The sequence below is a fragment of the Bison bison genome, unplaced genomic scaffold (assembly GCF_000754665.1).
Source record: "Bison bison bison isolate TAMUID 2011002044 unplaced genomic scaffold, Bison_UMD1.0 scf7180017864184, whole genome shotgun sequence".
Lineage (NCBI taxonomy): Eukaryota > Metazoa > Chordata > Mammalia > Artiodactyla > Bovidae > Bison > Bison bison.
Window position 1 is genome coordinate 3,976,735 of NW_011494756.1, and position 16,675 is coordinate 3,993,409.

The 16,675-nt window shown below is 37.8% G+C and overlaps 1 protein-coding gene across 1 annotated transcript in view; it reads right to left on the minus strand.

The window, feature by feature from the left end:
• The window catches only part of TTC29 (tetratricopeptide repeat domain 29), a 332,216-nt gene that overhangs the window by 283,630 nt on the left and 31,911 nt on the right, over positions 1–16,675 (minus strand). The window contains exons 4-5 of the mRNA XM_010843700.1: positions 6,995–7,218; positions 913–1,098 (exon numbers count right to left, since the gene is read on the minus strand). Of these exons, the coding sequence (XP_010842002.1) occupies positions 913–1,098; positions 6,995–7,218 (410 nt within the window). The remainder of the gene's footprint in view (positions 1–912; positions 1,099–6,994; positions 7,219–16,675) is intronic.

Below are 16,675 nucleotides of genomic sequence, written 5' to 3' on the forward strand. Positions count from 1 at the left end.
TAAGGAATTTAGAAAGATGGTAACAATAACCCGGTGTACGAGACAGCAAAAGAGACACTGATGTATTGAACAGTCTTATGGACTCTGTGGGAGAGGGAGAGGGTGGGAAGATTTGGGAGAATGGCAATGAAACATGTAAAATATCATGTAGGAAACGAGTTGCCAGTCCAGGTTCGATGCATGACGCTGGATGCTTGGGGCTGGTGTACTGGGACGGCCCAGAGGGATGGTATGGGGAGGGAGGAGGGAGGAGGGTTCGGGATGGGGAACACATGTATACCTGTGGCGGATTCATTTTGATATTTGGCAAAACTAATACAATTATGTAAAGTTTAAAAATAAAATAAAATTAGAGGAAAAAAAAAAAAAATGAATGAAAAGGTCTATACAAAAGGAAAAATAATTCGAAATGGTGCAATACGGAGGAAAGATGTAGGTGGAAGACTGGGAAGAAGTTTTCTCTCTGTGACGATGCTGCTGGGAACTCTAGGCTGAGTGCGCAGCTGGGGTATGAGTGTAGCAATACAGAGGGTGAGTCTAAAGTCACATCCCTTTGCTTTTTAATCTCAATAACTTACATTCTTCCCAGGTGGCACAGTGGTAAAGAACCCACCTGCCAAGGCAGGAGACTCAAGAGGCTCAATTCAATTCCTAGATCAGGAAGATCCCCTGGATGAGGAAATGGCAACCGACTCCAGTATTCTTGCCTGGAATATCCCATGGACAGAGGAGCCTGGCAGGCTACAGACCATGGGGTAGCCAAGAGTTGGACAAGACTGAGCACATAGCACACACAACTTACATTCTTAACACCAAGCCTTGAGTCTTTTTCTCCACCCCTACATGCTTTCTGGTTGCCTGGACTCAAGAGCCTCCAAAGCCCCTTGGGCAGCCTGGCAAAGGGCTACTCACCATCCTCCTCGAAGAGCAGCCCCATGTGTCCATGCGCCTCGGCTTCCTTCTTCCCACCGTCAATTTTGATGACTTGAGCAATCTTAAAACATCGTTCATAGAAGTGGTTTCTAACCCACTTGTCTTCAGAATTATTGAAGTAACAGGCCAGAGCGTACAAGTTATTATAGACCTCTTCAAAGTATTCTTCAAAGAGAGAAAAACATCAGAAAATGCATTAGAAAAGTGTCTCAAGGCACATCTCTTCAAATGGCAAACCAATATAGTGACATTTAGTTTCTATTTTTCTTTAAAAGCATGATTAACTATTTAAAAACTGGAAATGTAAAAATTAATGTGTTTTAACTATTAAACTACTTATATTAATTAAAGGATGTACACTTGAGAAAAACTACAACAAAAAAATCTTTTGGAGTGCTTAGACTGATATACTCTTTGGTTGAAATAGAAGTCTTTATATAAGACAAAAAACAGAATGGTGTCTGCTAGCAATGGGCTCAGTTCTTTTGGAATAAATGAGTATATGGTATCAGCAAGTACTTATCCCACTAAAGATTTGAAAAGTATTTAGAGATTCCAGAGAAAGCAATGTTTCCTAACCATGGCAAAAGATAAAGGAAAAAAGCAGATGAAATCTAAAAATATCAAAATATTTTCACCCAATAGGAAAAGTCAGCATGCAGCTTATAGATAGATACAAGAAATGATCACTGTATGTTCCATATACGTTACAACACCATTTCTGACAATACAAGTTACTAGCAATGTTAAGAAACAGTAGATTTCTAGCATTATCTTTTCTATGAGTATCTTCTTCTGCTGAAAATGTGTTAATACTAGTCATCCCTCTCACTCAGAAAGTTACTAGTTTATTAGTTGTCAGTTTATCAAATCCCTTTTCTCCCCTAAAGTGGCAAATATATGACCTATTTGTACACAAAAAACTATACTGATAAACTGTGAAGTAAACTGTAAGATAAACTGTAAAGTCTTACAAACTTCACTGCAAACAGTCATGAACTTAAACAAAAATGTTTGTGCTAAATTGTCCTTCTCTCTTGTAGATTTCATTCTATTGGTGGACATGAAAAAATACATAATCTTTGCATTTCTTTGCATTTGTGCTAAAAATACAGTCATAAATAAATGGTAGGCTATGGATTACCCTTCCAAGGACTTTTTACAGCAATCACTATCTGTTGGAATTCAGTTCAGTTCAGTTTAGTTGCTCAGTTGTGTCCGACTCTTTGCGACTCCCATGAATCGGAGCACGCCAGGCCTCCCTGTCCATCACCAACTCCTGGCGTTCACCCAGACTCACGTCCATCGAGTCAGTGATGCCATCCAGCCATCTCATCCTCTGTCATCCCCTTCTCCTCCAGCTCCCAATCCCTCCCAGCATCAGAGTCTTTTCCAGTGAGTCAACTCTTTGCATGAGGTGGCCAAAGTACTGGAGTTTCAGCTTTAGCATCATTCCTTCCAAAGAAATCCCAGGGCTTATCTCCTTCAGAATGGACTGGTTGGATCTCCTTGCAGTCCAAGGGACTCTCAAGACTCTTCTCCAACACCACAGTTCAAAAGCATCAATTCTTCGGTGCTCAGCCTTCTTCATAGTCCAACTCTCACATGCATACATGACCACAGGAAAAACCATAGCCTTGACTAGATGGACCTTTGTTGGCAAAGTAATGTCTCTGCTTTTGAATATGCTATCTAGGTTGGTCATAACTTTCCTTCCAAGGAGTAAGCATCTATTAATTTCATGGCTGCAGTCACCATCTGCAGTGATTTTGGAATTAAGTGATATTAATTGCTCACTACTATCAGAAGAGTCAATCTATATATGCCTGAAAGAATTACAATTATGAAAAGCATTTATATATTGCCCATTGGTACTTCTATAAGATTAAAGTCAAAAGGCTCAGAAAAAATTGACAATAGGCTGATTACATCAAAAATTAACTTTTGAAAACTGTACACAGTGACTCCAATGTTCCCAAAGAAATTTTAAGACCTACATAATGTCAGCTTTTACACACTGTGTGTGCTGTGCTGTGTTTAGTCGCTCAGTTGTGTCCAACTCTTTGCAAACCCATGCAGCCTGCCAGGCTCCTCTGTCCATGGAAATTTTCCAGGCAAGAATACTGGAAAGTGTGAAGTGAAAGTCGCTCAGTCATGTCCAACTCTTTGCAACCCCTTGGACTATACAGTCCATGGAATTCTCCAGGCCAGAATAATGGAGTGGGTAGCCTTTCCCTTCTCCAGGGGATTTTTCCAACCCAGGGATCAAACCCAGGTCTCCCACATTGCAGGCAGATTCTTTACCAGCTGAGCCACAAGGGAAGCCCAAGAATACTAAAGTGGGTTGCCATTTCCTCCTCCAGATCTTCTTGACCCAGGGATCTAACCCACGTCTCTTGCGTCTCCTACATCGGTGGGTGGATTCTTTATCACTATGCCCCCTGGGAAATCGCTGCTTCATAATTCCATAGGAAATTAAGATTTATCTTAAAGTAAGTTTTAGAACTAAAAATTAAAGTTAAAATACATTCTCCCTATTCCCCAGTTTTGAAGGAACTGGAGATTCTGCAGAGACTTTCTACCTTTTAAGGTTATTCACAATAGGCAATAGCTGAGCAATTTATTTAAAACAAATACTCTCATTTCAGAACTGGCTTCTCTTGTGCTTTATCTTTCCATTTGGACCCGTGCCTAATATGAATAGAGCATTAAAGTCTATTTTGTAATATTTTATATTCTTTCTCATATATAGTGATTGAAAGTGAAAGTGAAGTCGCTCAGTTGTGTCCAACTCTTTATGACCCCATGGATTGTAGCCTGCCAGGCTCCTTCACCCATGGGATCTTCCAGGCAAGAATACTGGAGTGGGTTTCCATTTCCTTCTCCAGAGGATCTTCCCGACCCAGGGATCGAACGCTGGTCTCCCGCACTGCAGGCAGACTCTTTACCAATCTGAACCACCAGGGAAACTCACATACATAGTGATTAGAGAGCTGCTATTTTTAAAACCTGTAAATAAAACATTTCATATCTTCCATTTTAAAAAGTCATACAAAGAGCTTTTAAAAAATACATATGCAAACCTAAAATAATTTTCCATTTTTCAGTAATTAAGCTTTAATAGAAAATTATTTCCAACATTTGATAAAGTTTTTGGTTTTGCTTAGAAGCTATTTAGATTACATATTTAAAGACTACTTGTCAGCTAAGCTATTCTTCTATGGAAAAATTGAAAGTTTTGAACCTTTGAATAATCCAAATACATGGTTTATACCCTTTATATTCTAAGCAGTCTTTTCTCCTTGCTTGCACAACATTTCCTCAAATTATCAGCAGCTATATTAATAAGATGAAAATCAATTTTATTGTTGATTTATTCTTTAGACTGATATTCACTGTGCTACCTTAAAAGGAGATCTCATGATGAAATAAATTTGGAAAATGCTCCTACTAATTTCTCTCTTTCAGTGAAACACACAGCACATTAATATGTCAAAGGCTCTGATAAGTCCTGCAACAAACCAACCTGCTTTGTATATGTTAATTCACATGGTTGTTTCTCAAACTTATTTCACCAGACACTCACTTTTGTTTTTCTTTACATAAACTGTATAAACATCCAGTGGGACTCTGCTTGAGTAAAACATACTTTGGGTATCTTAAATAAATGTTATTAGAGAAAAAAATTGCTGCTTAACCTTTGACAATAATTTAAAGTCAAGTGTAAATAATGTTTGAATTATCTATTGATTCGGTTACCCATTACCATTATTGCCATCTCTTCCTCAGCCCCATGGGGCACCAGGCCCTAATCATGTTACAGATGGTACAGAGATGACTCACATTGGGTCATATAAGAATGATATCAGGGACAAAGAAATACTTTGTAACAAATGGAAAATAATCCAAAAAGAATGATTGGCTTCCTTTAAACACTTCTTTGCTATAAAACAGAAAGTGATATTTTGAAAAGTAATTTAAATAACTCTAGGTTTCTGCTTTGTGAGTCTCAAGAGACAGAACTGACCTGAGATGACTATTGTTAGTGCCATAGCTTTGATTAAATGAACTTCATTGTGACCCTAGAGTGATGGTCTTTCCAATGAGAAGCAATGAGAATACTCAGAGATACGACGCTGCTTCTAGATAATTGTCTCAGATTTCACAACCATATGGGGTGAAATCATCCAGGAACAGATTTCTGTATTCTAGATTAAGTGTGTGGTATACATGGGTTTTAAGATTTAGAATTAATTCAAGTTAATAAGAGTTTCTGTACATATTCCCTGCACTACTTTCTAGGACATTCTTAAATCACAGTTTTTATCCTATAAAGTTCATGTGTTAAATGTGAAAAAATTACACATTTCTATTTAAAGAAGCATATAAATGTTTACTTGTCCTTCAACTGATGTATTTCCAATAATGTTTTTTTTTGCAATAATTTTAACTTTTTGTATTTTAACCAGGCAAAAGCCACAGCATTTTGAAGTCAATAACCCTACAGAAGAGTTGTTCTGAGCAAGAAGTAATTTTATTCCATTTATCAAATAGAACCTTAGTTACTATGAACATGTGACAAAGTACTCAGTAATAAAAATATTTTACTACTTGTACATGTGTGTAAGACACTGGCTATTATGAAGCTTGGACTTTTTAAATTTGGGGGATTGGAGAATCATTTTAATTTATATATAATATAGTTACTTTTTCAAATAAAGTATTATAAAGTAAAAGTTTTCTACCTTCAAATAGATTATTTAGCACTCTAGTTTCTTTGTAATTATAAAATGCTTTATAAGTTTCTTTTATGATACTTTATGACTACTGATGTATTTGGCCTAAATTTATGCTATTATGCTACTAAAATGAATGCTTCTATTTAAAATGTTTAGTGAATCAAATTAATTCAACTTGAAAAAAATGACTTATGAACAAATTTTATCTTGATCAATTCTATTTTCAGTGTAAATATCACCTCAGAATTTGGGGCCGACCTAGAAAATAAGTTTTTTTACAATAGCATTTTAAAATTTAAAACAGTTAATTTCTTGAGAACTTATATGTAAATCACATTTTAAAATTCACCAAAGGACTCTTTTCAAAGTCAATTCTGTAGTTAAATGTTTTCATTATATAAAGAATCACCTCTTATCTACACATACACACACACACACACGAAGTTCACTTATGTATCGTACTGAACAATGAAATGAGACATTTTCATGGTGGAGCTTAAAGCTTCTCTCTTTTGGAGTCCAACGGTATTTTCACACAAAAAAAGTCAAAGAAGAAGACAATTGAGAATAGCAAATATATATGCCAAGTTTGGGGATTTCCTTTCTTTTGATTGTAAAAAATGACCAATTCTGGACATGTAACTAAGAAATGCTTACGACAATGACATCACTATAACTGTAGTAGAGAGCAAAATATTTTCTTTAATACTTGAAACATATTGATCTTCTGGAAAAATTTACAATATCAAAAAAGGAATTAATGAGAGATGATGTGATGGAAGATAAAAAATTAGCAATTTTATTCACAATTGTGGATTACAGACTTTTCCTGTCTCCTCACAATTCACTAATAAAAATTGTCTGATAGAAATCTTAAGCATAGAACTTAAGGATAAAACCTTCAAATTCCATTCTATAAATACTAGAAAATAAGTTTAATTGGCAAATTACAATACTCTGCAAAGGGCTCCTCAGTGAAAGTCAATATTCAGATTACGTATAAAGAAAAAAAACTATATAAAGACGTATAATTACTGATACCAAAGATTTTAATACATTGGGAAGCCCTGGAGATGTTAGTAGGTGCTGTTTACTGTCTACCCAGGCTTAGAGTGACATCACCAGGATGGCCATGTGTCTGGGCCCTCTTGTGAGCCAGCATTCTCTACTGTCCACTCCATGAAGATGCTTAGTTGACTAGGCTGAATTGTGCCGAGGTGTCCTAATGTCTTAAATTCACATATGAAGCAATTGGGAACTTGCCCTCAGGTGCTCCCTGTTCTGGTTTTGGCGGTGCTGCTTCCCCAAACCCCTCCACGTACCTTTCCTTTCAGCTGTCTCAGCCCTGGTCAGGTAGTAGTAGAAGTGATCCAGCTTGTCGGGCTGCTCTTCCAGGGGTCTCTGTGCCCAGGAGAGGGATCGGACCCTCGCCGCCTCCCTCAGGGCATCCCACTTCTCTGTCAGAGCGAAGAACTCGGTAAAGGACTTATGATAACCATCCCGCAGCATCTCCACACAGACGTTCTTAGTGTATGAGTTCCGGTAACTGGGAATAAGAATCAGAACACTGAACTCGTTATTTTAATCCTTCAAATCTTTTGATTTTTTTGATCCTATAATAATTAAAGGTTGGATCACAATGCCATTTTTTTTTTCCCTCCGTGAAAGGGCTGAAAGCTATCTTGACCTCAAACACTTATAATTGAACAACTCCAGTTTAATGAAAGATGCCAAGAGCTATCTAAATATAATAATTTTAGGGAAATTACATTATAAATATATCAGTTCCAGAGCTGAGCTCCCTTTGATAAGGACAAATAAGCTAGTTGATGGATGTCTCAGTCCATTTGGGCTGATGTAGCAGAGTATGTAGTCCATAGGGTCGCAAAGAGTCAGACACGACTGAGCGACTGAACAACAACAGAATACCACTAACTGAGTAGCTTGTAAACAACTGAAATTTATTGCTCACAGTTCTGGAGGCCAGAAGTCTAAGATCAAGGCTCCAGGAAGGTTGCCCCTCCTGGTTCATAGCCTGAACTTTCTAGTTGTGTCCTCACATAATGTAAGAAGCTGGAGAACTCTCTAGAGCCTCTTTTATAAGAGCGCTAATCCTATTCATGAGTGCCCCACCCTCATGACCTAATCACCTTTTAAAAACCCCATCTACCTACATTTTCAGGGAATGGGATTTCAATATATGAATTTTAGGAACACAACATTCAGACCATATCCAAAAATACTTAGTAAGTTAGCCTCCCACCAAAACAACACAAAAAGCCAGTAAGGCAAACAAAATTTAAATGTGTCATTGAATATAAAAACAAAGCTCTATTAAGTGGCTTCCTGGTATGTTATGAAGATTCATTCACTCATTCATTTATGCAGAAAGAGTTTATGGATATCTCTTGCTAAATATATTTTTTAAATTATTTTCAGTTAGGATTAAGTTAATGACTTGTTAGATTACTACTTCACTTCTAACAATAATAAATCATATTCAAAGAGATAAAATGACAATTGAAAGTTGTTATTGTTGTTTTTCAGTCGCTCAGTCGTGTCTGACACTTTGCAACCCCATGGACTGCAGCACTCCAGGCTTCCCTGTCCATCACCGTCTCATGTCCATTGAATCGGTGATCCCATCCAATCATCTTGTCCTCTGTTGTCCTCTTTTCCTCCTGCCTTTAATCTTTCCCAGCATCAGGGTCTTTTCTAATGAGTCAGTTCTTTGCATTAGGTGGCCAAAGTATTGGAGTTTCAGCTTCATCATCAGTCCTTCCAATGAATATTCAGGGTTGATTTCCTTTAGGATTGACTGGTCTCATCTCCTTGCAGATCAAATACACTATTCAAACAATTGAATAGTGTATTTATTTAGTCAATCAATAGCTATTGAGTTTCCTATTAAGTGCCAGGCACTGTTCTAGATCAAATAGAGTCAATACCCTTGTGAGGTGTATATTCTAGTGGAAGAACACAACCAACAAATAAGTAAACAAATCATAAATAATTTCAGAGCATGAACATTGCTATATAGGAAATAAACAGGGTTATGGAATAATAGCTGTGTGGTGGCTATTATTCTATTAAGCAAGTAATCAGAGGCCAAATGATATCACTTTATACTAATTATTTTACATTTTTAAATAGGGGACAATTAAATATTTAGAACGGACAAGATGTGATATTACTATCAATAAGCATTTCAGTGTGGAGTGGTGACAGTCTAGAATTAAAACCCCTGAGGTTCAGGCCATTTCTTCCTAACTTTTCTGGACTTCACTTCTTCTCATCTGTGAAATATGTATATTAGTCTTTGCTATACCTATATCACAGGATTCTTCTAAGAACCAAGCAAAAATATGTATGTGAAGATTCTCTGAGAAACATGATGAAGTCCAGCAACAGACTCACACTACAGAGTGAGTTGGGTTAAAAAGCAAACAAAACAAAAATGCCTAGGTGCCATACACCCAGAATTTTTTACTCAGTGGATCAGCTTTGCTCTAGAACTAAATACATAAAGTGATAAGGAAGGGAGTGGGAAGAGGGAAATTTAAAAAAGGGGAGGGCAGAACCCATATTGTGGAGACCTCAGAGCACAGTAAGTAGTTTGGACTCCAAGCTAGGAGTGGGATAGAGTCATAGAAGTGTTTGAGTCTGGGAAATGACTCAGTGAGATTGTGTTCAGTTCAGTTCAGTCGCTCAGTTGTGTCCAACTCTTTGTGATCCCATGCACTGCAGCCCACCAGGCCTCCCTGTCCATCACCAACTTCCGGAGTCCACCCAAACCCATGTCCACTGAGTTGGTGACACCATCCAACCATCTTATCCTCTGTTATCCCCTTCTCCTCCTGCCCTCAATCTTTCCCAGAATGGGGGTCTTTTCAAATGAGTCAGCTCTTCACATCAGGTGGCCAAAGTATTGGAGTTTCAGCTTTAGCATCAGCCCCTCCAATGAACACCCAGGACTGATCTCCTGTAGGATGGATTGGTTGGATCTCCTTGCAGTCCAAGGGACTCTCAAGAGTCTTCTCCAATACCACAGTTCAAAAGCATCCATTCTTTGGCGCTTAGTTTTCTGTATTGGGTTGGCCAAAAAATTATTTTGGGTTTTTGTATAAGCTGCATGGAAAAACTCAAAGATTTCAGCCAACCCAATATATTAGAAAAATTACTTGGAAGTGGATTCCCAATTGAATTGCAATCCTCCTCAACCTAGTGGCCAATGCAAGGCACCTATTGTTACAGGACTAGTCCATAAAGAGAGTAAGGAAACCACATTCCCAGGTCCACAAGTCAAAGGCCACCATCTTGTCAAAACGATGACCAAAAATATTTGAAATGGAGAAGAGAGAAGCAAGCACAGATTTTTGCTTCTACCCTCTGGCCGAGAGTGTGGAGAAGAAAAGCGTGAGATGTAAGATGAATCAGGTTGTGTCTGTCCCTCCCCTCCCCACCGCCCCAACACAGGGCATGGAAAGGCAGAAAAAGTCACTGCAGAGAGCTTCTGAGCAGAAGAAAACCAGAACCAGCCCGTGTGATGTCCCACGGCCCCTTGACAGTATGGGCTAAAGACCGTGAATTGTCTGGTGACCTCCGTGTGTGCCATCAAAGTTAATGGGAAGAGGGGGCTGGGATGTCTGCCCTCTGTCACTGGCCCTAGCAAGGGCATGTGTGCTAAAAGGCTGTCGGATGAAAATGTGCTGCCCACTGGGGACTGAATGGGGACACAGCTGTGACTCTGCGAGTAAGCAGCACCGGGGTGCTACTGAAAGAGTCAGGTCAGCATATTTCAAGAGCTGACAGAAAAGGATGAGTCAAGTGCATCAGTGACAGAGCCCTGGACAGCACCCAGAGGTTAGGAACCCATTCAGTTCCAAGGAAGAGAAAACCTGGCTCATGGTGCCTTCGAAACTAGAAGTCTGTGCTGCTCACAGCACAAGATGCCAAAGGTAGGCATCTGTTAGCCTTGGTTCCATGGCCTGGTTGAGTTCAAGGCCTGTGCTTCAGGGATTATCTTCTGCCTGTCCCTGGTTACTGGAGGGCTGCCCCAGTCCAGGCATCAAGTCCACCTTCCAGCCAAGAAGAAATGGGATAGGTGGGTGACATCAGCTGTGTCCTTCTCTATTATTGGGAATACTTTTATTCCTGTGACTACTATTGGAATTCCACTTTGTTCCATTGGTGAGAATTGTGTCACGTGGCCATCCCTGGCTGCAAAGACTAGAAAAACAAAGATCCTGCCTGTTTGGAGGCACACTGTTGCCTCAAATGAAACTGGAATTGTGTTAGTATAAGAGAGGAGAAATGGATACCAGGCAAGTTTAGAGTCTATCACAAGGTCCTAGATCAAGATCTGGGAGTAAATTCTGACAAACCTCCTCTCCTGAGCTTGCCAGATAAAACTGGGCAGGATACGCAGTAAAATTTGAATATCCGATAAACCACAAATGATTTTTTGTATTAGTGTATCCCAAATATTTCATGGGAATACTTATACCAAAAAAATTTCAGTTTTTTGAAATTTGAAGTGTATGTTGTATTATTTGCTAAACCTAGTAACCCTATTTCTTTCTACCTGGCATCAGTGCTGTGTTCTTGGTACCAGTGTTGTGTTGTTTCTATATAGGAACACAGGGTGACGGGAAGGAGTGTAAGAATCTGAGTAACCTGAGAAATCACTGAATTGGACTGACTTTACCTAAGAGGGACGAGGTTGGATTTTTATATTAGGGAGAATCAAGGCTTAGGACCAGGAATTAAAATTAACAACTAATACAATTATATAAAGTTTAAAAACAAAATAAAATTTAAAATTTGAAATTAAAAAAAATGAAATAAAAAAATAAATAAAATTAAGTTATATAAAAAAATAAAGATGCAATTTAGCATCGTTGAGCTTGTGACTCTGAAATTCACACTAGGTGCAAGAGAATGGCTGGGAGGAGGGTAGAACCGGGAGCAGGGAGAAGAGACAGGAGACACTGGTGTTCATGGACAGGAGAGGCCATGGGACTAAACTGAAGTTAAGGCAGAGGGACACACAGAAGTAGGTGGATGTGATACATATTCAGGATATAAAAATACTGACTACTTGGTGACTGAGTGGATGTTAGGACTGATGGAAAGAGAAGAGCTAGGATGGCAACAAGATTTTGGGCGTGGGCAGTTGGTAATTTACTGAAGTGCATGCGTGTGTGCTAAGTTGCTTCAGTATTGTCCAACACTGTGTGACCCCATGGACTGTAGCCCACCAAGCTTCTCTGTCTGTGGGGATTCTTCGGGCAAGAATACTGGAGTGGGTTGCCATGCCATCTTCCAGGTCTTCGCAACCCAGGGATCGAGTCCATGCCTCTTATGTCTCCTGCTCTTACGTCTCCGGTTCATTACCTCTCACGCCACCTGGGAAACCCAATTTGCTAAAGAGGGGAACACAAAAGGATGACTAGGTTTGGGGAAGGGTAACAAGCGTGGGTTCAGATAACTTGAGTTTGAGGAACCTGAAGAGGACATCCAAGAGGTACCCAAAAGATAGTTTGGGGGATGGTAAGGAAGTTTGAGAGGTCAGGGGGCTGGAAATCCACCCTTGCTTCAAATAAGCCCTGACACATAGAGAATAAGTTTATGGTTATCAAAAAGAGAAGGTGGGGGGGGGGGATAAATTAGGAGTTTGGGATTAACAGATACACACTGCTGTGTATAAAATAGATCAGCAACAGGGACCTATTGTGTAGCACAGGGAACTATATTCAACATCTTGTGATAACATAATGAAAAAGGATCTGAAAAAGAATATATATATATGTGTGTGTGTGTGTATAAATTGTAAATAAATAAAAATTAGATCATCGATTTAAAACAGTGGTCCCCAACCCTTTTGGCACTAGGGATCAGTTTTGTGGAAGACAATTTTTCCATAGACCATGGGGATACAAGGGATGGGGAACGGCTACAAATACAGATGGAACCTTGCTCGTTCACCTGCCGCCTACTTCCTGCTGTGTGGCCCAGTTCCTAACAGGCCATAGCTGGGACCAGTTCCTGGCCTAGGGGTTGGGGACCCCTGATATAAACAGTAGAAATAAACGTGTGTCAGGAGGCCGTCTCAGTGCTCATCCCGGCTGGGACAGAAACGCAGAACGTCACTCCTTGAGGGTGCCCGGGTTGGGTTTGGTCCGCTCAGCATCTAGCGCCACATCCGCAGTACTCTGAAGTATTTTTGGAAATGGCACATCGTGTGCCATCTTGGTGGGACCTGATTTCAAAGACTCCCTCCCACATTAAGCCACTGGCTTCTCTCCCAGCATTCTGAATCTTGAAGCAAGAAACACAAAGAAGTAGAAGGTTTTCGGAGTTCAGTCCACCTGGCAGCAACATCCTGACAAGAGTTGAAAGTGGTTCTGGCTACCTAGATCCTTCCAAGTGTCCCACATCGTTTCCTTTTCTTCTGAGCCAGGTTTCCCCCTAAATTCAGCTAGTTACCAAATATCCTTCTAATAAAATCATTTCCACTCTACTTAGTCAGACTCTGTCTCTGCGCCTGTGACCAAAGAACATGAACTGATTCAGAAGGGATTGTCTTGGTACTCAAGACAGCTCCAAACATCCATGATATATAACTGGTATCAATTTTTAAAATTTCTAGTACATTTTTTAAAAAGACCATTCTTTGCAAAAAATATTTCAAATAGAATGTATTTAGAAAGCATAACATGACTATTCCGACTTCAATTCTATTTTACACACACATTTGTGCACACATACACACCTACATGTATGACATTGTTAAAGCCTCATTACTAATATTTGAGAACCAGAAAGAGCAATTAATGCTTTACTAAATAGGTTCCTATTTAAACCTTCGCAGTTAATGCATATCATTTCTTTTAAACAGAATAATTTTTGGTTTTTAAAATGAATTTGTTATCTGAAAATAAAAATATATGTCAATTTCTATTATTATATGTGAATTTGTCAGGTTTTACATTTCCTAACAGGCTAAGTTTACTTGATTTACAAAAAGGAATTTAAAAAATGCAAATAGAAACATAAAGAGAATTCAAATTCACTATTTTCTTTCATTTGGATATGAAGTTATTAGTCTTTGGTTTTATTTATATATTAAAACAAATACTTATCTAAATTAGAATATGCCCTTTTTCAGAATCAGAATAAGAAAAATCTCATTGACCTGAAGTCACCCTGATAGATGGAAACTGAGAATTCTGCTAAAATTTCTGGAAAGTTTCGATATTATGGAATTTGAGGAGAGTCCTCTTGACAGAGAAGAGGCCATTCATAGAAACAGAAGTTGTGACATTCACAGATATGCTGAACATCTAAAGTCTATATCCCAAGGAAGATCTTTGCCACTGCAGGTACTTAAGGCATAACCGGGCTAAGGGATGCAGCTGGAGAAAAGTGGTTTTAAGAATGGAATTAAGTGGTCATGCATTTCATATGGGTTTTTATTACTATTTAAATGCATTATTCAATGGAGTTTCTAAATATTTTGAATTTACAACAAAATTTCCCTTTATGGGAGGGGTGGGAGGAAGGCCCAAGAGGGATAGGATATATGTACACATATTGCTGATTTGCTTCCTTGTTCAGCAGAAACTAGCACAACATTATAAAGCAATTATACTCCAATAAAAAAAATCTATATACTGGAAGAAAGTAAACATGAACAATCTGACATAACTCTCTAGCAGCTGAATGTGTGAAGATGCTGGGAATGGAGAGCTTTCTATTAAATAGCCACAGAGATATTACATCATTTTTAAATTCTGCCTTAAACCATTTTGAATAGCTACTATTCACAGAGCATGTACTATGTGTCAGACATCATTTCTAAATCACACGATAACTCTAAAAATATGACTTCCATTTTTATAGATAAAGAAACCCTCTTCAGTGAGGTTTTGGCTTGCCCAAAGTCATACATGATAATAAGTGGCTGGGGTGGCTTTCATAATCAGGTTTCTCTGATTACAAATTCTGAATTTTTTTCACTTTACCACACTGCCTCTGATTATATCAAATAATGTTAATTTTTTTTTCTCTTCCTCCTTCACACATTTTTTTTGTTGCCTGTATTGATTGTTTAGAACTTTGACATCATTATACAATTATGATGTGACTCCAGTTAGAAAGCCATTGTCTTTTGGGAGTAACATATACACACTACTATATATAGAATAGACAACAAGGACCTACTCTATAACACAAAGAACTATACTCAATAATATGTAATAACCTATATGGGAAAGGACAATGAAACAAACCAAACATATATATATCTGCACATATGCGTGTGTGTGAATTACTTTGCTGTATACCTGAAACCAACACGACACTGTGAATCAAATATACTTCAGTTAAAAGAAAGAAAAAAAGAAAGCCATTTTCTTCATCCGTGTTAATGAATGTTTGTGCTGGAATGGGGAAAAACACTGCTGCCACTTTGTGACTCTTCCGGAGACAGAATCCCTTTCCTTCAAACAAGGCGGCAGACAGCCAGTAGCATCCAGGCGAAGCAAACTGAGCAGACGTGATCCCCACACAGACATGTGAGGTCTAATGGGGTAACACTAACAAACACGTAAGACAAACATACAAAAGGATGAAACTGTATGAATATGAAAAATACAAATGAGCAGAATGCCAATTTATCTTCTCTTTGTACTTACAAGTATTTATACTAGCTATTAGATAGATTTTCAAAATCAAAATGCATTATCAACTATTCTATGATTAATGTAATTTAACATTTTCATAAGTCAAACTGAAATACTGAATCAAGGTAACGCTTCACATTCAGTAAAATATTTCAAAAGCAGTTCAATAAGCTCAATACTCTAAAACAAGATCATAAAATTTTTACTTAATATGACAAAGATAAACTCAAAAGATATGTTATATCTAATCAAAAGGCAGTATAATACTTTTATTCCACTAAGTTAATATTTATAAGTCACTATTGGGTTATCTATGTGTCAGTAATAACAGTCTTAAACTCGTATTGTAGGGATAAATGTTATTAGAATCACCTACGGGATAATTACATTGACTCAAATTAATACTTAAATAGCTTCAGTTAATATAATTTCTGTGGAATAAAGTGAGTCACAATTCTTACCCATACTTTTCAATGAAGGTAGATATTATGTATAATTAGAAGGAGGAACAAATCCATTTCTTGACTCACACACACACACTGATAAGAATCATATGTTATACAGGTATGTTTTATAGTTTTTTTTGTGTGTGAAAAGGATACTTATTTCTAAAATGCTAAAACAAGGATATAGCATTTCTTTAGTCGTGTAAATATATAAAGACAGAGGAGTTAGAAAGAAAAAATTATGTTTGAAATGATTTTACTTTAAAAGCATACACAATGCTTTTACAATGAAAACTGACAGCATTTTTCTTAATACTGCACATGTAGGATTTTAACAGTTATTAGAGTTGATTAATATGGATTACAAATACATGACTATCACTCATATATAATTTTGCACAATAAACTATTGGAGTTGAGAATTTTTTAGGACTTCTAATTTATTTTCTATGTACTTCAAAATACAGCAAGAGAAAAAGTTTCAATATAAAAAAGACTTCTTTTAAATTTCAAGGATTTCCAATGAGTTGACTGGTCTCTGGGGGCATCTACTGGATATTTTGCAAACTGCAGTCACGTCATGTAAATTTGATAACTTTCATTATCCATTTTAATACAGATATTATTTTAATTGATATGCAAATAAGGTGACACTCAAAGAAGATAAATGTAAAGTTATGCATGGCATTCTATCTCATCCATCTGGTAACAGCAAAACATGTAGCTGTCTATGGGATCAGTTAACAAATACTCAACTGTTAAAAATGTAAATGGGGCAGGCGGCATATCACACATTCAGTTTTCAAACCACTCCATTCTTAAGCTTGGAAAAATTAAAAACATATTCTAGAGAGAAACATACACATACTTA